This window comes from Pleurodeles waltl, chromosome 8 (genome assembly GCF_031143425.1).
Source record: "Pleurodeles waltl isolate 20211129_DDA chromosome 8, aPleWal1.hap1.20221129, whole genome shotgun sequence".
Lineage (NCBI taxonomy): Eukaryota > Metazoa > Chordata > Amphibia > Caudata > Salamandridae > Pleurodeles > Pleurodeles waltl.
The window spans coordinates 1193476985-1193499522 of record NC_090447.1 but is presented as its reverse complement, the minus strand read 5'-3'; the positions used below and the strand labels follow the sequence as shown (position 1 = coordinate 1193499522).

Sequence of the window (22538 nt, the reverse complement as noted above, 5' to 3'; positions counted from 1 at the left end):
CCCTGATTGTGCAGCTTCGCTTACAGGAAGGATGCATGTTGTCAAGTTTGGTTTCCGAGTTCCTGTAGCGCGTCTTGATTCCTGTGCTGATGATAAACTCCTATGTCTGCTGCAGGATAGTTTTGCTGGTATTTGCAAAGAGCAGGCGAGAAGTGGAGAGAAAGAACTGGCAAGCATTTGCACTCCCACTGAGCAATGGAGTGCAACAAGACTGACTGCATAAGACTGCTTTCTTCATACTAATAAAGAGGCTACCCAAGCAGTTGCCGGTCCCCCAACTAAGTTCAGAATGAGGTACAGACAAGGTGGGGGGAAAAAATGATACACACCAGCCTACTTCCTGATCCACTAGAGTGAACAAACTCACTCTGTTTGATCTGACGGTACACGAAGATCATATCAATGAGGCATATTGAACGAATTAGGAAATGTTGTCTTCCACTTGCTAAGTTTTTTTTATGGATTTGTCAGTAGAAGTTCAACAGAGGGGATGGTGACCAGTTGTGGACCCTTGTCAACTAATCAATCAGGTATTTATAAAGCACGGCTTATCACCCGGAGGGTGTCAAAACATCTCACGTATGCTGTCAATACATAAATGTGTACAGAAGGAGCACACCATACAAAATGATCTATAGACCTATAATATACTTACTGCACAGGTTGTAGATTTTGTAATGGTCTTTATGTTTGGTGTCCAAAAACCTTGCAACTTCCTACAGAATACATAGATAAACATTTTATAAAATTTACACAACACCTTGCATTGTTATATTTGAATACTCTCAATCAGTTTCCATCACATCATCTAAATACGAAAATATCCAAAGTTATCCTGTTAAGTCATATTGGTTGCTGATTCACCACCCTAGTAATGACATAACCCGATCACCAGGAGAGTTATCGGCTACCAGACAAGGAGGCCCTATCTATGTATGCTAACAAATATGACAATGATACATTTTTTTTTTAAAGTTGCTTGCTTCTAGTTCACATCAATGCTATCTCTTCTAAACAGAACAGGTGTTGATTTACAAGATGGATGAACAGGGTAATAGAAATGAGGAGCTATGCAGAGCAAAGCCCAAGAGCAATGCAGAGCAAATCCAAGGACCTCCACTACTTGAACTCCACAGGACAAGTGAAGGGCGTTACCTTCGCAATTCTCAATGTCCTCTAGGGTAGTGGCATGGATTTACAGTGCGATGGATAGATGTCAATACCGGGGTTGTTTTTTACTAGGAGTTCCAAGAGACATCAAATAGACAAACACTAAGGCTGAGTTGCCTATGGTGTGATTTGGAACCCAGTGTGGAAAATATCCACGTTATTCAGAGCCACCCCCATTCACAAACTAAGGTTATGTATGGCCGCTAATCGTCCGTCACTGATCCTTTAAATGAGGGGTGCAGGGGAAGAGGAGTTATGCGGAGGCCATGCACAACATGGCATTACCTCATTCAACCACCTCCACAGAGATGTAGTTTAAACAAAAAAGAAATTAACCTGATGTTCAGCCACCCACCCCCAATGCCTTTATTATTACACAAACAGATAATATATAGTTGGGAGTCCGAGCCACCCTCCCCCAACACTCTTGAAAATACCCTCCTGCACCTTATCCCAACATCTAAAAATAGCCAGTATATCTGTCTCCTAGCGTCCTCCGACTCATTCCAAAATGTAAAACCCCATTTACACCACCCTCCTGTAAACACCCTCCTCAACCCATCCCAAAATGTTTAAAAAAAACAATACCAGTTTCCCTCCCTACCACCTACACCACCCTGGTAAAACACCCTCCACCACTTTATCCTAAAATGTGTGGGCTCCTGACATCCTCTCCAGCTTTCCTCCCCACCCCATCTACAGGCACGCTTTCTACTCTGCACTGCAATAGAGAGCTGGCACTGAGCTGGCAGGCACTGTTAGAGTGGACGTCAGCATGGCACGCAAAACCCAAACATGGTTCGCAGCACTACTGCATATGTTTTACATTGAAGCGGCCAGTAGGTTCTCTCCTTTCTAATTGTCAATGTAATAAGTTCTGTGCCCAAGGGACCAGATGAACTCCTACCAAGCCCTTAGCTTGTGGTTAAAGGTGCACTCAGCATTTGGCAGGTGTCAGTACTATAGCTATATCAATGTAGATGTCAAACAGGAGTTGCTGCATCGACTAGGGTAAAATATACAGGAAGTCAGGCAACAAGGCAGGAATGGGCAGCTTTTTCAGTCACGTGAATAATTTTGTGCCTACAAGGTCCAAGCCAAAGAAGAAAAGATGGAAGCGGCAGAAGTAACCACTCAAAAGGTGACATTTGGATTTAGACCAATATATTGTGCCTATTACAGAAGATCACAAAGAGGTACGATCTCTAGGACCTTTCAAGCTACACTTGTATTATCCTTGCCATTTCGAAGTGTCCATCAAAATCTTCATTCATGTTTGTCTAAAGATGCCTGACATGCGACATTGGTACTCTATGTGGGCATTCTCATAGGGTTGACCTAGATGTATAAACACTGTGCAAATAAATGATTACCCTGTATTCGTTCCCATGTGCTGCATTCTAAACTCATGGACAAGTATGCACAAATTGTATTGTGCCCAAGATATAAAGTACTAGTACTTCAGATGATACAAGATGCTCATTGTATTGAACAAAAAAGGCTGCTTCTGCGCTCAGGATACTAATTAGCACTCAGCTGTCAATATCTTGCTCATTTCAGTACCATGTAATTAGATGTCCTGCTATACAGAATCTGTATTTGTATGGGCTGCTGTTGTAGAGTTTTACAACGCCCAGGAGGCCTGCTTCACCCCTCAAAAAACTATGCAGTTAAAATAAACGAACATTAGTAAGCAGAATTATGTATGTCACTGGCATGATATGCCACTTTGGCTGAGGATATCGACCAAATGTTGCCCCACATTTCTCATGAGATGATGGCAAACGTGCACTTTCTGCACACAAAGGTGCAGTGTTCAACTTCATGAACACTGCTGAACTGATTTCAAGCCGAAGGAAGGCATTTGTACTGGAAGTGAAGGTTTCTTTTTGCAAGCCATACTTCCTTATAGTGCTTCTTCTTGATAAAGACATGAAACCAAGCATCTTGGAGATATATTAGTGCCAACCAATGCCCCAGCTTTAACAGCTCCATGGCTCCACCATGCAACCATAGATCTTTTCCATTGTTTGGTATCAAATTTATACCAAAACGGAGAAGCTTTTGATTCGCTGGAGAGATACTCTGAAATTCTTTAGGGGATTTTAGTGGTTTTCAGGAATGCTAGTGAAATGATACCCTCTCAGATTATCAGTACCCATTGGGCCTTGCTGATCGAAACCATTTTTAGTTGAAGGAAGCAAGTGTCGTTCCTCTGGTGTTTCAAACACATTGAAAAAAGTTGGCAGTGGTTTGATTTCTACTGGGAGATGCTGCCGCATGTTTTGGCGTGGTGTAAAAACTGAGGTTTCCTTTAAGAACACACTGTCCCTTCGCAAACTGTCTAACTTTGAATATTTTAAAGGACTGCCAGGGATGATTAAAGCTCATGATAGGCACAAATTGGACTGTGTAGGAATCATAGGATTCAGACTTAAGAAAAAACCTTTAGATGTAGGTTTCGTTTGTAGAAGGAAATTCTAGGCTTCATGGCTCACTACGTCACTGAGTGCTAATGGTTGGACGAATGCAGCTGATCTGACTCATTAATATGTATTTTTTGCTTCTTCTATGGAATAGTTTCTGGCTCTCAATTAGAATTAACTGTTAATAGTGCACTTTGTTTCTAACTTTGTCTTAATTTGATTTGAAAGAACATCTAAACGTATTCTGATGTATGACTTACTGCCTATGTGATGGTTTTGTCACACCATAGCACACAATATGAAAACTTCTGATACAGGGGGATGTTGCAGAATAACTACAAGAGCCTACACCGGGATAGCCTACATCCTGTATTCACAATGTCTTGGTAAACATTGAACAACCCTGGCCTGGGTACCCCAAGTTTTTTGTTTTTTAAACTGGAATCCACATCTAGAAAGCAGTGGTGGAGTGTTATCATGTCACTACAAAAAGAAGACAAAAGTTGCGAGGGAATATTAGGATTTCACTACGACCATATTCCTTCTCACAATCTGATGACAGGGCCTCAAAAGTGGTGCAAAATATTAACACCGAAGGTTAAAGTACAACTTGTGGTTGGAGGATCCCACAGTAGTTTAAAAAAAAAAAGTGTTGGAAAAGGTATTGGTATCCAAAAAATCGTCTTATTTCCCATTTGTTCTTCTTTTCATAATTTGTGTGCCAACTCAAAGAAGAATACTCATGTGACAAGAAGTGTGGTATGAAGTTGCATACCAATGACTGAGAACCATTTCCTCCTTCTTTCTTCTAGTGCACATTGTGCGTACAGGCTGGGGGAGCAGACATTTGAGGCTTCCCAGAATGGCTGCATTAGACAAGGAACCACTAGTACCAGTGTACTTTCACCAGTATCCTGGCAGGAGGCAGGCTCAATTTACAATAGAGGAGATTTGATACAGAGAGTAATATCCTTCTTAGGAATGTATGCGTGTAGACACAACAGGAGCTGTGTGCTTAACCACATAGCAGCCGTGGGCTAAGCACTCACACACATAAATGGCTTAAAGCAGTAAAACTTAAAGAAATACCTTATTAAGTCAATGCTATCCTAAATGGTTCTCACATAACTGAATTAATGATTAACACTTTCATTCATACAAATACTTTGAATGTTTAATGAATAGAAAAGCATAGTTCAAAAATACTCAAGGAAGTGGTGTTCAGTGCTCCAGTGATCACATAATGACAAAATAGGTGGATACACAAGAAAAGGTCTGGAACCTTTGCTGAAGTGGCCTGCTCAGGGGTCCCATGCAATTTGAGGCCTCATAAAACAATACAAAAGTACCACAGAAAGTCTACGACACTCTGCATTACAAAAAAAACACAGGCCTAGTATGAGCAGTAACAGAACATAGGATTCCGTGGTAGTGCCTGCGTTTCATACAACTTCTAATAAGGTGGTAAGGAGGAAAGAGCAAGAATCTCAGATTTGTTTAGTATTGGGATGAATACTACCTCTACCCGAGAACTTCTTTGATCAATAGTGATCTATGTGAATGGAATGAACAGCAGAATGTCAGTACAGTAGCAAAAGAGGGACACATCTCCAGGAGCAACATTTTCTCCAGGCACATAGCACCAAAAAAGTGATTAAACACATGAGCATGCTCAACACTATACTTTGGCAAAATCTGACTGTAAGAGAATGGTTTGGTAAAGAAAGATATGGAATCACTGACATTTCAACTTTTTGGGGATTCAGACAAAAAAAAGAAACCTTAACTGTAAGCTTTCATTACAGAATAAATAAAGACTAGAATAGCAGATATTAAAAGACCCCAAAGTAGAATTTTGCTGAAGAGGAAAACTACCAACCTGAATAGGATTCCTGTAGAATGACTGCTTTCCTGCAGATGGGAACGACATAGCAATCACTCGATCTGAAAAGGTGAAAGACGCTCCTTAAATATACATTATGCATTTATGATTCTGTGAATTATGACACAAAATCCTACCTACAATTGACTGCATGGCACTAAGATTTTCAGTTCACTTTAGGGATTAACATATTCAATAGTACTGTTTTCCAACAAAGGCCAACACAGTTTGTGAGACAATGTTTATCCCATGATATCTAGTCAATAGAAATTCCTTTCATTGCTATAAGTAGTAATAATTCAGAAGGAAAATCCACGTGTGAAATTTCCTTCAGCATGAGGATAGCAAGGTAGAGCTGATTCACTGGTGTACCATCATAGCGTTTTAAAATTTCCCCCTAGTAATCAGAGGACTTTTTTTTAATCACCTAACTATAAGTAATGCTCATCATGCATTAAAAATATAGACCATGTAGCTCAAGAGTAGCTACTCAGTTAAAAAAAGTTATTCCTATTAGGCATTTGTTTTAACAACTCCACACCAGTTTTTCGGAGGCACAGCCTCATAAAGTTTTCAAAATAATTATTCAAACATAAAAGATTAAAAGAAATGTCTAGCTGGTTCTCAAACGGAATCTTACAGTGCTTTCTATGGTATTGACATTGGTACTCTTGAACCAGTATGAAAGAAAGAGTGAGGCTGATACGGATTCCCGCATCTGCCTCAAGTAACATTTCACATCACACTTTGATGCGGTAACCAATAGGTACCTCTATATTCATAAATACCATATCCACATTTCTGTCCACCTGTACTACTCTTCTATTATAATTCCAGGCAATTCCAAGAATTGGATGAGGTGAACTCACACACATAATGTGAAATGCTTCATCATCAGCCACCTCATCCCACACTGGTAAGATAGTACTACAAGGGTGGACTCAACCTCAAGTGGACTAAATTGAGTGAGTTCTCAGAAATAATTAATTTGGATAATTATCTGGGATCCAGTAATACTAGCTAACATACCTTAGGATAAACCAAAGAGTATTCTTTATTTGGAAGGACCCTCGATACGTATAAAAATACTAAAATATTAACACTGGTACTATTATTCACAAAGTTTTCCAACATTAGAAAATAATTGATGTAGCGTATAGTCAAGAGGGATTGTGGTAGGTGAGGTGGCTCTAAGATTAGGATTCAGGCATACAACTATATATTTTTTTAGATAAACAGTTTTCCTGGACTGAAGTAAAATCTAGGAATACATGCCAAAACTGCATTTTAGAGAAAGAGTAGAAAGAATAGGAAATAGGATGTGACCATTTTGATTCTAGTACCCTTTTCCTTGATTTCTTTACTTCTCATCTTGTAGGTTCAGAATTGGCTAGGACAACATATTGGGCAGAAATATAAAAATGCAATTTCTTTTGATTATGTGCTTCCGACCTACCTCATTACATAGCCCATAACACTGGAATCCTTAAGCACTGGCTAAAGCTTTAAAAAAACAGATTACACAGAACTTCATAGCTAAAAGCCACATCTGTCTAGAGAGTCATGTTTGTTAAAGGCACATGGAATCCCCCTACTTCTGCCCTACAAATATCTGTATGGGAACATGTCACTGGAAAGTCAGCAATTCTGTTTGTGCATTCGGGAGACCACACTATCAATGCTGCTACAAACACTTTATTGCCTGAGTTAAGGCCACCATATTTACAGATGTTTAAAGATTCTAAATTGTTTAACTCTTTCCAAATAGAAGTTGGAAGCTCTGCTCTAGAAATGTCAAGATTTCACAATGTGTCATATCCTGGGGCAGACTATGATCTTGATTGAAGAGAAGTATAATGTTCTTATTCAGGTATATTCAGGTAAGATCGCATTGAAACCTTGGGATGCAAATGGGAACTGCCCAGAGGGAATGTTTGTAAATTTGCAGGTCTTTGGATGAAACAGCTTGATTGGTTTTGCAGATGAGAATTCTACCAAGAAGACTATCATACAAAACAACAAATGTAAATTAAAGGACACCACAGGCCTTAATTGTATGTGTAGGTCAAACTAAGACAAGATGTACAATATAAATCCCAATGAGTAGTAAGACATTTAAGTGATGAGAAGAGGTGTATAACTCATCACAAATGGTGTCTCACAACTTTATGTTTAAGGGAATAGGTGTGTCTGGGATGGTTAACTGGATCAAAGTGATTAAAAAGTGGCCCTTGCAACAAACATTTTGATTTTTTTTCTAGACAATTATATAAAGAATTCCAAAACGTAATTCATGTAGGCATTGAGAATATTCTGTAACAAAGGAGACGCTTCTTTTTATAATGCTTCCCTGTTGTGTAATGCATACTTTGACAAGATTTATATCTCAATTCTAAAAGTGCACATGCATATTCAAGAATCAAGAACTAGACTCTCATAGTCACCATTTGAATGGAGTTGTGAATAATCAACCTCCCCTGCTGGCAAGAATGCCTGGACCTTATCTAGCAGTAGTAAGCCGTTCAAGGAGAGGACATGAAATTCAGAGAAGCAAAACTTATGAGGACAAATTGGTGCAATAATTTTCATCCTGGAACCGAAGTCACTGTTGCATTTCAAATGAGTTAGATGAATTACAGGAGAAAGGCATGACGAATCTCAGCTGACATGTCTAGTGGGAAAGGACATCCACCCCCAGACATTTTACCCCAATGCTAGACAGGGTGCAAAGCCCTGATGATGAAGTTGCTCTAGCTGTTAAAAATATCTATTTGCAGATATCATGCCCATAGCGTGCCACATTTTAATATATGACACACCATGCCTTATAAGCTTACAAGGTACACTTAAGTGGTGACTTCTCAATGTATAAAAATACATTTTCCTACTCCTCCGACAATGCACTTTTCCTTGTCACGTATTATTGTAGTGCCTTTATATGCCAGCCCGGCAAGAGTACAGTAGTGTCCGTGGCAGCTATGTATTTTTATCATATATGCGGGTGGTGCAAATACACACTGCAGCCCACATGACATTTAACTCCCATGCTACGGATGCATTTTCTACACTATCTATCACAGCTTTGCAAGAAGGTTAAACTGACTAAAAGGGTGAAACCAATATTACCCGTACCATTTTAGGATCAGAGCATGGGGACTGTGGCACTGACTAGCAGTGTCACACTGCACAGAGGCATAATACCAGTAAAGTTAGGGTCAGAAAAGGAAAGGTGAAAAATCTGAAATGACCCTGTAGAAAAGGAGACATTGAAACAATGGCTGTAAGCTCGAGGTGACTGATGGAAATATATAATGTTTTTACATGATGCTCTTCAGCTGTATTTCAATGAATCTGTGGTTTTAAAAATGTAAAGTTTTGGTGGATACTGTGGAGTCCTCATCTGTAACACTATCAAGAAAATAACAGGTCAACAAATAAAGAGGTTTTTGGATTATGTTACCAAAGTTGTTGGGCCAATCAAGAAGGGAACAACTGATTTAATCAGAGAATCCTTTCTGGCAGTGGAAATGTAATACACAGTGAAGAATCATATGCATAGATTGTTCTGTTAAGAGATGAAATCAGACCTTTTCTCACTGATGCAAAATCCAAGATCTACTATAGTGTTTTAAGGTAGATGAATGCTCTGGTCATAACTAACGGAAAAATGCGTATTGATTTACCAGTATTCCAAGTATCCAAACTAATATATCAGTTTATTCTTTTAGAAAACCCATTGCCACCATGAAGAGCCTTTTTGTTGCAAATCTTTCTAACCAGACACGTACATAATGAACATTCACTGCATTTGCTTTTGCGCAATTGAGTGAAACAGTGGGAAAATTAAGGAAAAAAGAAAATCACCATTTAGGGCTATGTTTTAGCGCATTAATGTATCATCAGTTTAATTTTAATGTAAGGAAGCATTGCGTGGTAAAAAGTAACAAGCAAAATACAAACCCATGAATAAGAGCCTCTTGTACTGTGGTTGCTCATGTTGTTCCCATGCTATATTATTACTACTAACAGCAGTCTAATTAAATAATATGGCATAATTCTGTAATTTTAGAAATGATGCATAATAAGCAGAATACAAAATTCAAAGAATTACATTGATGTCATTTCAATGTAGATTTCACCTAGGCCCTTTTATAACAACTGTTAACAAACAAGCGAGGTAAACTTGGGATCTTCTGTAAATGTGATACAGCAGGTGGTTGCACAGTATGAGACAAAAACATTTGGGCCACCCGTAGTTGAGCCCTTTATAGTGTAGATCTACAAAAGCAAATGTTAGATAACGCTGATATACTTCCTAACTGCAAAGTGTGAAGCTATGCCTATCGCCCAGGTACATAAATCTGAAGTTAGAGAACAGCAAATCTAGTCTTATCTTTATATACACTTACTTTGACAATATGGTGGTAGTCAATATCCTACACTTGATAATGTTGCAGGTCAATAGCCTACACTTTATATTGTGGTAGAAAAACTGTCAGAATATAGAGGACAGACACATTATCCTATAAAAATATTGTAGCCAAAATATTGACAACAAAAGTATGTTGAAAGTAATTATATATAGGTCACAAGGGATTTACTATTCTAAATTCCAGCACCACATACCTCAAAATATATCTTGAACCATGAGGGACTACATAGTTGAAAGCAGCCTAAAGTACTAAAGAAGGTAACAGTTCAACCATGCCCAAGGGTTTAAGAGGTGCCGCAAATGTAAGGCATGCCTCCATGGTAACGATAGCAAAGAGTATGAGATAACATTACAAAAAAGAGTAAATAAGATCAAAGGGAGATACATGTGCAAGACGGACCATGCTGTATATGTATTGACGTCCATGTGACTTGTGGTATGTAGGAAGTGCCACTCTACAAGTGCACACACGTATACTGCAACATATTCAAGTGATTAGAGACAAGGATAGAAATTATCCAGTGTCAAGACATTTTGAGGAACATCATGCAAGTGATGCCAGTAAGTTAGTATACTTTGTGATTGATGTGGTCTCAAAAACTAAAAAGGGTGGAGAAAGGGAGAAAATCTGGAGACACTTAGAATCAAGATATATCATAGAACTTAACACGAAGGTACCTACAGGCTTAAATATGGATGAGGATTTATACACATTTGTGGAGAAGATTGCCTCATAGCTCCTCCCTTAATATCAGTTGAAATAAGGATGTAACTGATTCTGTTTTTAACTGTTTTTATAAGGATTTGGGATGTTAGCACTTTGGGAAGAGAGCCCTGTTATTAAGCACTTTATGGAGACATGGAGATTGCATCAAGTATTAGGACAAGGAGTATGGTCATTTTGCATGGAGAAGTTGGGTCAATAGTAAATGATATGTGTGAGATCAAGTCCACTTGGGCTATATTATGGTATTGTAAACATGAGGGTAGCGCAAAAAAGAAGCCCACTTGGGCATTATCAGATAAGAAGAAGCACTGATTGCACTATAGTTATACAGCGTGAAATGTAATTTTATATAGGGGATGATAATTGTCCAATGAGGTTATTATTTATGGAATGTTTATAAAAACGCATCTCTGTAAAGTTAACATCTCCAAGTACTGAATATTATTTGCCTTTTGCCCTTCACTGAGAGGGTACAAGGTTGCGTGTACAATCGGAAAGAGGCAGTGCATCCGGAGGAGTGAATTAGCTCTAACTCTGGGTATTCAGCAACAAAGGTAGAAATTATTAAACCAAAGACAATGGATGAATATAGGTGACAAACCATATATAAAATAGAATGTGAAATACGTTGTATTCTTAATTACGAGTGCCGTGCAAAAAACTGTTAATAAATTGAGGATTGATGCAATTGAGTGTAATGTGATGTTACTACAAAGAAAGTATGCTAGTTCTACTGTTTGTTAAGCATGAGAGCATTTTAAAGTCAAAGAAAAAAATGGCACCCATTGTTTGTGAGCACGGTTGGTTTCCGGCTGAAACGCATCAAGCGGTAGCGTGCATTAAAACATGTTGATGAAGAAATACTTGGTTGGTGCAGTTCTCTTCTGTAAAGAAAGGAGAAGTATTGTGGTGCATTTGGAGGCGGAAGAGCAGACTCTGCGACGACCTGCACAACCGCCCCCCGATTAGGAGCATAGCGGCATTCAGCGCATTGTAGTGGACAAGATATATATATGTATATATATATATATATATGGAAAATGTCACTTACCCAGTGTACATCTGTTCGTGGCATTAGTCGCTGCAGATTCACATGTTGTGCATAGTCCGCCGTCTGGTGTTGGGTCGGAGTGTTACAAGTTGTTTTTCTTCGAAGAAGTCTTTTTGAGTCACGAGACCGAGGGACTCCTCCTCTTTTGTTCCATTGCGCATGGGCGTCGACTCCATCTTAGATTGTTTTCCCCGCAGAGGGTGAGGTAGGAGTTGTGTATGTTAGTAATAGTGCCCATGCAATGGAATGAATAAGTATGTACCAACTAAGGTTTAAGTAATATATTTACAAATGTACAAATGTTGAAGATAACTTCCAAACGGCTACAGGCTCCCGGGGAGGCGGGTGGGCACATGTGAATCTGCAGCGACTAATGCCACGAACAGATGTACACTGGGTAAGTGACATTTTCCGTTCGGTGGCATGTGTAGCTGCAGATACACATGTTGTGCATAGACTAGTAAGCAGTTATCTCCCCAAAAGCGGTGGCTCAGCCTGTAGGAGTGGAAGTAGTCTGAAATAAAGTTCTTAGTACGGCTTGACCTACTGTGGCTTGTTGTGCGGATAGCACGTCTACACAGTAGTGCTTAGTAAATGTGTGAGGCGTAGACCATGTGGCTGCCTTACATATCTCGTTCATTGGAATGTTTCCTAGGAAGGCCATGGTAGCGCCTTTCTTTCTGGTTGAATGCGCCCTTGGTGTAATGGGCAGCTCTCTCTTTGCTTTAAGGTAGCAGATTTGGATGCACTTAACTATCCATCTGGCTATACCCTGTTTTGATATTGGGTTTCCTGTATGAGGTTTTTGAAATGCAATAAACAGTTGTTTTGTTTTCCTAATTTCTTTTGTTCTGTCAATGTAGTACATTAGTGCTCTTCTGATGTCTAATGTATGTAGTGCCCTTTCAGCTACTGAGTCTGGCTGTGGGAAGAACACTGGTAGTTCTACCGTTTGATTTAAGTGGAACGGTGAAATAACTTTTGGTAAAAATTTAGGATTGGTTCTTAGGACTACCTTATTTTTGTGTATTTGAATAAAAGGTTCTTGTATAGTAAACGCCTGAATTTCACTTACTCTTCTTAGAGATGTGATGGCAATGAGAAATGCAACCTTCCACGTTAAGAATTGCATTTCGCAAGAGTGCATGGGTTCAAAAGGTGGGCCCATGAGTCTTGTTAAGACGATGTTGAGGTTCCATGAAGGAACAGGTGGTGTTCTTGGTGGTATAATTCTTTTTAGGCCTTCCATAAACGCTTTAATGACAGGTATCCTAAATAGTGAAGTTGAATGGGTAATCTGCAGGTATGCAGATATTGCTGCAAGGTGTATCTTTATGGAAGAGAAGGCTAGATTTGATTTTTGTAAATGTAGTAAGTATCCCACTACATCCTTTGGAGATGCATGTAATGGTTGAACTTGATTATTATGGCAGTAGCAAACAAATCTTTTCCATTTGCTTGCATATCAGTGTCTAGTGGATGGTCTTCTAGCTTGTTTTATGACTTCCATACATTCTTGGGTGAGGTTTAAATGTCCGAATTCTAGGATCTCAGGAGCCAGATTGCTAGATTCAGCGATGCTGGGTTTGGATGCCTGATCTGTTGTTTGTGTTGTGTTAACAGATATGGCCTGTTGGGTAACTTGACATGGGGTACTACTGACAGGTCTAGTAGTGCTGTGTACCAAGGTTGTCTTGCCCATGTTGGTGCTATTAGCATGAGTTTGTGTTTGTTTTGACTCAATTTGTTTACTAGATATGGAAGGAGAGGGAGAGGAGGAAAAGCGTACGCAAATATCCCTGACCAGTTCATCCATAGAGCATTGCCTTGAGACTGCCTGTGTGGGTACCTGGATGCGAAGTTTTGGCATTTTGCGTTCTCCTTTGTTGCAAATAGGTCTATTTGAGGTGTTCCCCAAATTTTGAAGTAAGTGTTTAGAATTTGGGGGTGAATCTCCCATTCGTGGACCTGTTGGTGATCTCGAGAGAGATTGTCTGCTAGTTGATTTTGGATCCCTGGAATAAATTGTGCTATTAGGCGAATGTGGTTGTGAATTGCCCATTGCCATATCTTTTGTGCCAGGAGGCACAGCTGTGTCGAGTGTGTTCCCCCCTGTTTGTTTAGATAATACATTGTTGTCATGTTGTCTGTTTTGACAAGAATGTATTTGTGGGTTATGATGGGTTGAAATGCTTTCAACGCTAGGAATACTGCTAACAATTCGAGGTGATTTATATGCAGCTTTGTTTGCTGTACGTCCCATTGTCCTTGGATGCTGTGTTGATTGAGGTGTGCTCCCCACCCTGTCATGGAAGCATCTGTTGTTATCACGTATTGTGGCACTGGGTCTTGGAAAGGCCGCCCTTTGTTTAAATGTATACTGTTCCACCATAGAAGCGAGATGTATGTTTGGCGGTCTATCAACACCAGATCTAGAAGGTGACCCTGTGCATGTGACCATTGTGATGCTAGGCACTGTTGTAAGGGCCTCATGTGCAGTCTTGCGTTTGGGACAATGGCTATGCATGAGGACATCATGCCTAGGAGTTTTAATACCATCTTTGCCTGTATCTTTTGTGTTGGATACATGGCTTGTATAACCTTGTGAAAATTCTGAACCCTTTGTGGACTTGGAGTGGCTATTCCCTTTGTTGTGTTGATTGTCGCTCCTAAGTATTGCTGTGTTTTGCACGGCAGAATGTGTGATTTTGTATAGTTGATGGAGAAACCGAGTTTGTAGAGGGTTTGTATGACATAATCTGTGTGGTGTGAACACTTTGTTAGGGAGTTGGTTTTGATTAGCCAATCGTCTAGGTACGGGAATTCGTGTATTTGCTGCCTTCTGATGTGTGCAGCTACTACTGCTAGGCATTTTGTAAATACTCTTGGTGCGGTTGTTATACCGAACGGCAACACTTTGAATTGGTAATGTATTCCCTTGAATACGAACCTTAGGTATTTCCTGTGCGAGGGATGTATCGGTATGTGGAAATACGCGTCCTTTAGATCTAAAGTTGTCATGTAGTCTTGTTGCTTTAGCAGTGGTAACACGTCTTGTAGCGTGACCATGTGAAAGTGTTCTGATTTGATGTAGGTGTTTAGTGTTCTGAGATCTAGGATTGGTCTCAGTGTTTTGTCCTTTTTTGGTATTAGAAAGTACAGTGAGTAAACTCCTGTGTTTATTTGTGTACATGGTACCAACTCTATTGCGTCCTTTTGCAGTAATGCTTGAACTTCTAGTTCTAGAAGGTCTAAATGCTGTTTTGACATATTCTGTGTTTTTGGTGGGACATTTGGAGGGAGTTGGAGAAATTCTATGCAATAACCATGTCGGATAATTGCTAAGACCCAAGTGTCTGTTGTTATCTCCTCCCAAGATTTGTAAAACTGACTTAGTCTTCCCCCCACTGGTGTTGTGTGAAGGGGTTGAGTGACTTGTGAGTCACTGTTTGGGTGTAGGGGTTTTTGGACTTTGAAATTTTGCCCAGTTTCTAGGGAATTGTCCTCCTCTGTACTGGCCCCGAAATCCTCCCCTTTGGTACTGTCCCTGGTAGGTAGACGGTGTTGATTGTGAGGTGCTGGCTTGTGTGGTTTGACCCCGAAACCCCCCTCTAAAGGTTGTTTTGCGGAAGGTGCCGAAAGTGCCTCTGCCCTGCGGGGAATAGAGTGCGCCCATGGCCTTGGCTGTGTCAGTGTCCTTTTTCAATTTCTCAATTGCCGTGTCCACTTCGGGTCCAAACAATTGTTGTTCATTGAACGGCATATTGAGCACCGCTTGCTGTATTTCCGGTTTAAAGCCAGATGTGCGCAACCATGCGTGCCTTCTTATGGTTTCTGCGGTATTTATTGTTCTTGCAGCTGTGTCCGCTGCATCCATAGAGGAGCGTATTTGGTTATTGGAGATGTTTTGTCCCTCCTCAACCACTTGTTTTGCCCGTTTTTGAAATTCTTTGGATAGATGCTCGATGAGATGCTGCATCTCGTCCCAATGGGCTCTATCATATCGCGCTAGGAGCGCCTGAGAGTTTGCGATGCGCCACTGGTTTGCAGCTTGTAGTGCGACCCTTTTCCCAGCTGCGTCGAACTTGCGGCTCTCTTTATCCGGAGGTGGTGCATCGCCTGATGTGTGCGAGTTGGCTCTCTTGCGAGCTGCCCCTACCACAACTGAATCTGGTGGCAGTTGTGAGGTGATAAAAGCAGGGTCCGTGGGCAGTGCTTTATATTTTTTCTCCACCCTTGGAGTTATCGCTCTACTTTTGACAGGTTCTTTGAAGATCTGCTTTGCGTGCCTTAGCATTCCTGGAAGCATAGGCAGGCTTTGGTAGGTGCTATGGGTGGAGGAGAGGGTGTTGAAAAGGAAGTCATCCTCGACAGGTTCTGCGTGTAACGACACGTTATGGAACTCTGCTGCCCTAGCTACCACCTGTGCATACGCTGTGCTGTCCTCAGGTGGTGAGGGCTTGGTAGGGTACGACTCAGGACTATTGTCTGATACTGGGGCGTCGTATAGGTCCCAAGCGTCTTGGTCATCTTGGCTCATGGTGGTATGAGCCGGTGATTGTGACGGAGTCTGTGCCGGTGATATATGGGTTACAGGTGGAGGAGAGGGTGGCGGAGTTACCTTCTTCACCACTTTTGTTTGTGGTGTTTGTTCTTGTGTTTGGAACTCGAGTCTCCTTTTTCTCCTGATTGGGGGAAGAGTGCTGATCTTCCCTGTCCCACTCTGTATGAAGATCCGCTTTTGTGTGTGGTCTACGTCAGTGGTCTGTAACTCTTCTTCAAATCTGTGTTTGCGCATTTGAGAGGACAGTGATTGTTCCTCTGAATATGAGCTGGCAGTCGGTTCGGTTGCTGGTCGTTTTGGCACCAAAACTGTGTCTTTGCTTGTTTTCGGCTCCGAGGAGAATTTTCTCTTTTTCGGAGTGGAGCTTTCTCGGCGTCGATCATCTTCGGTGCCACTGTCTCTGCGTCGAGCAGCTTCGGTTCTGCTGTCTCGGCGTCGATCTTTTTCGGCAGCACTTTCTCGGTCCCGAGATTGCTGCGTGCCTGTGTCTCGACCCGAGTCGGACGATCTCGGCACCAGTTCGGCCTTTTTCGGTGCCGATGGACGGTCACCTACTTTATGGGTTGAGCCATGGCCTGTTGGCAGTGGCGTCCCCTGGGCCTTGTCTGTTTTCTTGTGTGGTGCGTGCTTCGACGTCTTACTCACGGTTTCCTCGACGTCGAATTCTTCCGAGTCCGATTCATGGATGGAGAAGGCTTCCTCTTCTTCTCCTTGTTCCTCGAACCCTCGCTGTCCTGTCGGCGTGGCCGCCATCTGCAATCTTCTGGCTCGCCGGTCACGGAGCGTTTTTCGGGACCGAAACGCACGACAGGCCTCACACGTTTCTTCCTTGTGCTCGGGCGACAGGCACAAGTTACAGACCAAATGTTGGTCTGTATATGGATATTTATTGTGGCATTTAGGACAGAATCGGAACGGGGTCCGTTCCATCAGTGTCGATGTTACACGCGGTCGGGCCGACCAGGCCCCGACAGGGGATCGAAATTACCCCGAAGGGCTACCGGAGCTCTTCACGATTCGGTGTCGATTCTATTCTAACCCGATACCGAACGAAACAATACCGACGTATTTTTCCGAAGTTATGACTATCTTTCCGTCCCGAAACCCGGAGCGAAAAGGAACACGTCCGAACCCGATGGCGGAAAAAAAACAATCTAAGATGGAGTCGACGCCCATGCGCAATGGAACAAAGGAGGAGGAGTCCCTCGGTCTCGTGACTCGAAAAGACTTCTTCGAAGAAAAACAACTTGTAACACTCCGACCCAACACCAGACGGCGGACTATGCACAACATGTGTATCTGCAGCTACACATGCCACCGAACATATATATATATATATAAAATGTTACTTACCCAGTAGACATCTGTTCATGGCATGTAGTGCTGAAGATTCACATGCTTTGCCTAATTCCACCATATAGTGTTGGGCTCGGAGTGTTACAAGTTGTTTTTCTTCTAATAAGCTTTTTCGCCTCACAAGATCAAGTGACTCCTCCTCTTGGTGATAGTGCGCATGGGCATCGAGCCCTTTGTTAGATTGTTTTCCTGCAGGAGGTTGAAGTAAGGAGTGAATAAATGTATATGTACACACACACACACACATATATATATATATATATATATATATATATATATATATATATATATATATATATATATATATATCTTAAGAAAAGAAGATGTCCATGCAGTATATTTACATATTTACATAAAGAAAATACTACAACAGCTACAGGCCTCCGGGGAGGAGGGAGGGTGCATGTGAATCTGCAGCACTACATGCCACAAACAGATGTCTACTGGGTAAGTAACATTTTCTGTTTGATGGCCTGTGTAGCTGCAGATACACATGCTTTGCATAGAATGAAAAGCAGTCCCCTTCCAAAATAAGCGTGGGCTATCCTGTAGGAGTTGGAGTATTTTGAAATAGTGTTTCAAGTACTGCTTGACCAACATGTGCTTGTTTGCGAGATAACACATCACACAGCAGTGTTTAGTAAATGTGTGTGGTGTGGAGCATGTGGCTGCTTTGCATATATCTGCCATTGGTATATTTCCTAAGAATGCCATTGAAGTTCCTTTCTTTCTAGTAGTGTGTTTTAGGAGTTACTAATAGCTGTCCTTTAGCTTTAAGATAGCAAGTTTTAATACACTTTACTATCCATCTGGCTAATCCTTGTTTTGAAATAGGTTTACCCTTATGAGGTTGTTGCGAAGCCACAAAAAGTTGTTTAGATTTTCTGAAATATTTTGTTCTATCCACGTAATATATGAGAGCTCTTTTGACATCAATAGTGTGAACAGCTCTCTCAGTACTGAATCTGGCTGTGGAAAGAAGACTAGTATTTCCACTGACTGATTGATGTGAAAGGGTAAAACTACTTTAGGTAGAAATTTTGGGTTAGTCCTAAGTACTATTTCATTTTTGTGAATTTGGAAGAAAGTTTCTTCTAAAGTGAATGCCTGAATTTCACTAACTCTCCTTAAAAAAGTAATTGCTACTAGGAAAGCAACCTTCCATGAGAGAAATTGAAGAGTGCAAGAATGCATGGGTTCAAATGGTGGACCGTGAAGCCTTGTGAGCATGATGTTAAGATTTCATGCAGGAGCCGGTGGAGCTCTAGGTGGAATAATTCTTTTAAGGCCTTCCATAAAAGCTTTTATGATAGGAATCCTAAAGAGAGAAGTACGCTGTCTTTTTTGTAGGTAAGCAGCCATTGCTGTTAAATTAATTCTAATAGATAAATATGCAAGATTTGCTTTTTGTAAATGAAGCAATTAACAGACAATATCCTGTACTGTGGCTTTTAGTGGATCAATGTTTTTGGGTTGACAGTAGTTTACAAAACATTTCCATTTAGCTGCATAACACGGTCTGTTTCTAGGATTGTGTGCTTCTTTTAGAATGTCCATACATTCTGTTGGAAGCTGTAGATATCCAAATTCTATGACCTCAGGAGCCAAATCACAATGTTGAGCATACTGGGATTGGGATGCCTGATTTGACCTTTGTTTTGAGTCAATTGGTCGGGTCTGTTTGGGAACTTATGGTGTGGTTCTACAGAGAGATCCAACAGTGTTGTGTACCAGTGTTGACACGCCCATGTGGGAGCTATGAGTATGATAGTGAGGGAGGTGTGACGGATCTTGTTGACCAGAAATAGAATTAGTGGGAGAGGGGGAAAAGCGTAAGCAAATTTTCCTGACCAATTGATCCATAGAGCATTGACCTTGGATTGAGGGTATGGCTACCTGGATGCGAAGTTTGGGCATTTGGAGCTTCCGCTTGTTGCAAAGAGGTCTATGTCTGGGGTTCTCAACATGCAGAAGTACTGTTAAATCACCTGTAGGTGAATCTCCCATTCATGTATTTGTTGATGAGTCCTGCTTATGAGGTTTGCTAGTTGGTTGTGTATCCCTGGGATATACTCTGCTAGTAGTTGAATGTGATTGTGAATTGCCTATTCCCAAATTGTCTGTGCGAGAAGGGACAATTGAGATGAATGTGTCCTCCCCCCTGTTTTTGCAGATAATACATTGTGGTCATGTTGTCTGACTTTACCAACACTGTTTTGTGCATGATCTGTGACTGAAAAGCTTTGAGTGCTAGAAACACTGCTAGCAATTCCAAACGATTTATGTGATAAGTTTGTTGAAATGAGTCCCATTCCCCTGGTATGGTAAGGTTGTTGAGATGGGCTCCCCAACCTATCATTGATGCATCGGTGGTGATTATAGTCCATGGCACAGGGTCCTAAAATGGCCCCCCTTTTGATAAGTTGGTGTGATTCCACCATTACAGAGAGATCTAAGTTTGGCGGTCCAACAACACTAGATCGTGAAGTTGACCCTGTGCCTGAGACCATTGTTGCGAGAGACACTGTAGTAGGGGTCTCATGTTTAGACATGCATTTGGTACTAATGCTATGCACGATGCAATCATTCCTAAAGGTTTCATGATAAACCTCACTGTGTAAGTGTGATTGTATTGTAGTTGAGATGTGAGATTGTGGAAAGCTTGAATTCTCTGTGGGTTTGGGAACGCTAATGCTGATTGAGTGTTCAGAATAGCTCCCAGATATGGTTGTATTTGCGCTGGTTGCAGATGAGATTTCTGGTAATTGATTGTGAACCTTAGACTGTGTAGGGTATCCACTGTGTAGTGTGTGTGGTGTTGAGAGGTTTGAATGGTGCTGGCTTTTAGGAGCCAGTCGTCCAGATAGGGAAAGACATGTATATGTTGCCTTCTGAGGTATGCTGCAACCACTGTGAGGCATTTGGTGAATACCCTTGGTGCTGTTGTTACTCCAAAGGGTAGTACTTTGAACTGGTAGTGGTTTCCTGCTATCACAAATCTTAGAAATTTGTGATGTGCTGGGTGTATGAGGAATGTGAAGTAAGCATCTTTTAGATCTAATGTTGTCATCTAGTCTTGTTTTTGTAGCAGGGGAATGACGTCCTGAAGAGTGACCATGTGGAAATGCTCTGACAGGATGTACTGATTGAGGGGTCTGAGATCCAGGATTGGTCTGAGAGTACCGTCCTTTTTTGGTATAAGGAAGTATAGAACATATACTCCTGCCCCCTGCTGAGATATAGGTACCATCTCTATTTCATCCTTGAGTAGAAGTTATTGTACCTCTTGTTTCAATAAATTTAGGTGTTCCAGAGAAAGCCTGTGCGAGCGAGGAGGAATGTTTTGTGGAGTAGAGATGTGTTTTAGGCAATAACCATTATGGATAATTGACAGCACCCATTGATCTGTTGTAATGTTGTGCCATTGTTGGTAGAAATTGTCCAGTCTTCCTCCCACAGGAGATGTATACTATGTGGGGATGTGCAGAAAGTCACTGTTTAGTTGAGGTGGGGGAACCTCTTGTGGTGGTGGATTTACCTCTACCTCTAAAGTTGTTTCCCTTGTAAGATCCTCTGAAAGAGCTTCTGGTGTAAAATTGTTGTCCTTGCTTTTGTTGAGATGTGGACGGCTCAGAGGTTGATGGTTTAAAACCACCTTTAAAGTGGGGCCTACGAAAAGTTCCCCGAGCAGGGCACACATAGCTTTAGCTGTATCAGAGACGTTATTTAGTTTCTCTATGGTGGTATCTACTTCTGGGCCAAAAAAGTGTTGCTTTTCAAAAGGCATGTTGAGTACCGCCTGTTGTATTTCAGGTTTGAACCCTGAAGTTTGTAACCATGCGTGCCTTCTAATAACCACACAGGTGTTAATACCCCTTGCTGCTGTGCCTGCTGCATCTAAGGCAGACCTAATTTGGTTATTAGAGATAGACTAGCCCTCTGTAACTATTTGTTGTACCCTTTTTTGGTGTTCTGGTGGAAGTTAGTGTAATAACTCCTCCATCTCATCCCAAGGAGCTCTATCATATCTTGCTAATACAGCTTGAGAATTTGCAGTACTCCAGTGATTAGCAGCTTGAGAGGCCACTCTCTTGCCTGCTGCATCAAACTTGTGACTTTCCTTGTCTAGGGAAGGAGTATCCCCTGTGGATTGCCTATTTGCCTTTTTCCTGGCTGCACTAACAACTATAGAGTCAGGTGGCAATTGTTGGGTAATAAAAATTGGATTTGAAGGTGTGGGTTTGTACTTTTTGTTTACCCTTGGTGTAATAACCCTAGACTTCACTGGCTCTTTGAAAATGTCATCTGCATGTTTAAGCTTGGGTAGGCATTGGAACATGGGTAGGCATTGATATTACTTGTGAGTGGATGGTAATGTATTGAATAAAAAATCATCATCTATGGGATCTGTATGCAACTGCACGTTGTGGTTTGCAGCTGCCCTAGCTATGACCTGGTTGCCGGCAGTAGTATCTTCAGGTGGAGATGGGCTAGCCGGGTATGAATCAGGATCATTGGATGGTAGAGGGTCTGGATCATATAAATCCCATGGGTCTGCATTGTAATGATTGTCATCTAAATCATCCCCATATGTAGAGATAGGGGATTGTGGAGAAAATTGTGTAGGTGAAGGTGGTGGTGGAGTATCTAATGGAGGAGAAGCAGGAAGTAAAGGAGAATGTGGTGGTGAAGGCTATTGTACTGTCTTTGGTTTCTCCTTATGCTTGAATATCTTAGCAGGTGGAGGCCCAGCTTCTTAAGTCTCTTGGTAAGTTAACTTTCTCTTGTTTGTAGGAGGAGGAGAAGCAATAATCCTTCCAGTGTCTTTGTGGATCTGGATTTTGCGCTGTTTAGCGTCCATCACTTCTAGTATGGGCTTTATGTCTGAAGACTTATCGTTGTCGTAGCATAATTCCCACCAACAGGTTTA

The 22538-nt window shown here is 41.3% G+C and overlaps 1 protein-coding gene across 5 annotated transcripts in view; it reads right to left on the bottom strand.

Moving 5' to 3' along the window:
- The window catches only part of LOC138250516 (phosphatidylinositol 3,4,5-trisphosphate 3-phosphatase TPTE2-like), a 194749-nt gene that overhangs the window by 68830 nt on the left and 103381 nt on the right, over positions 1-22538 (bottom strand). For all 5 annotated transcript variants that reach the window (XM_069205467.1, XM_069205466.1, XM_069205471.1 and 2 more), the window contains exons 9-10: positions 5476-5540; positions 656-716 (exon numbers count right to left, since the gene is read on the bottom strand). In XM_069205467.1, coding sequence (XP_069061568.1) covers positions 656-716; positions 5476-5540 — 126 coding nt within the window. The remainder of the gene's footprint in view (positions 1-655; positions 717-5475; positions 5541-22538) is intronic.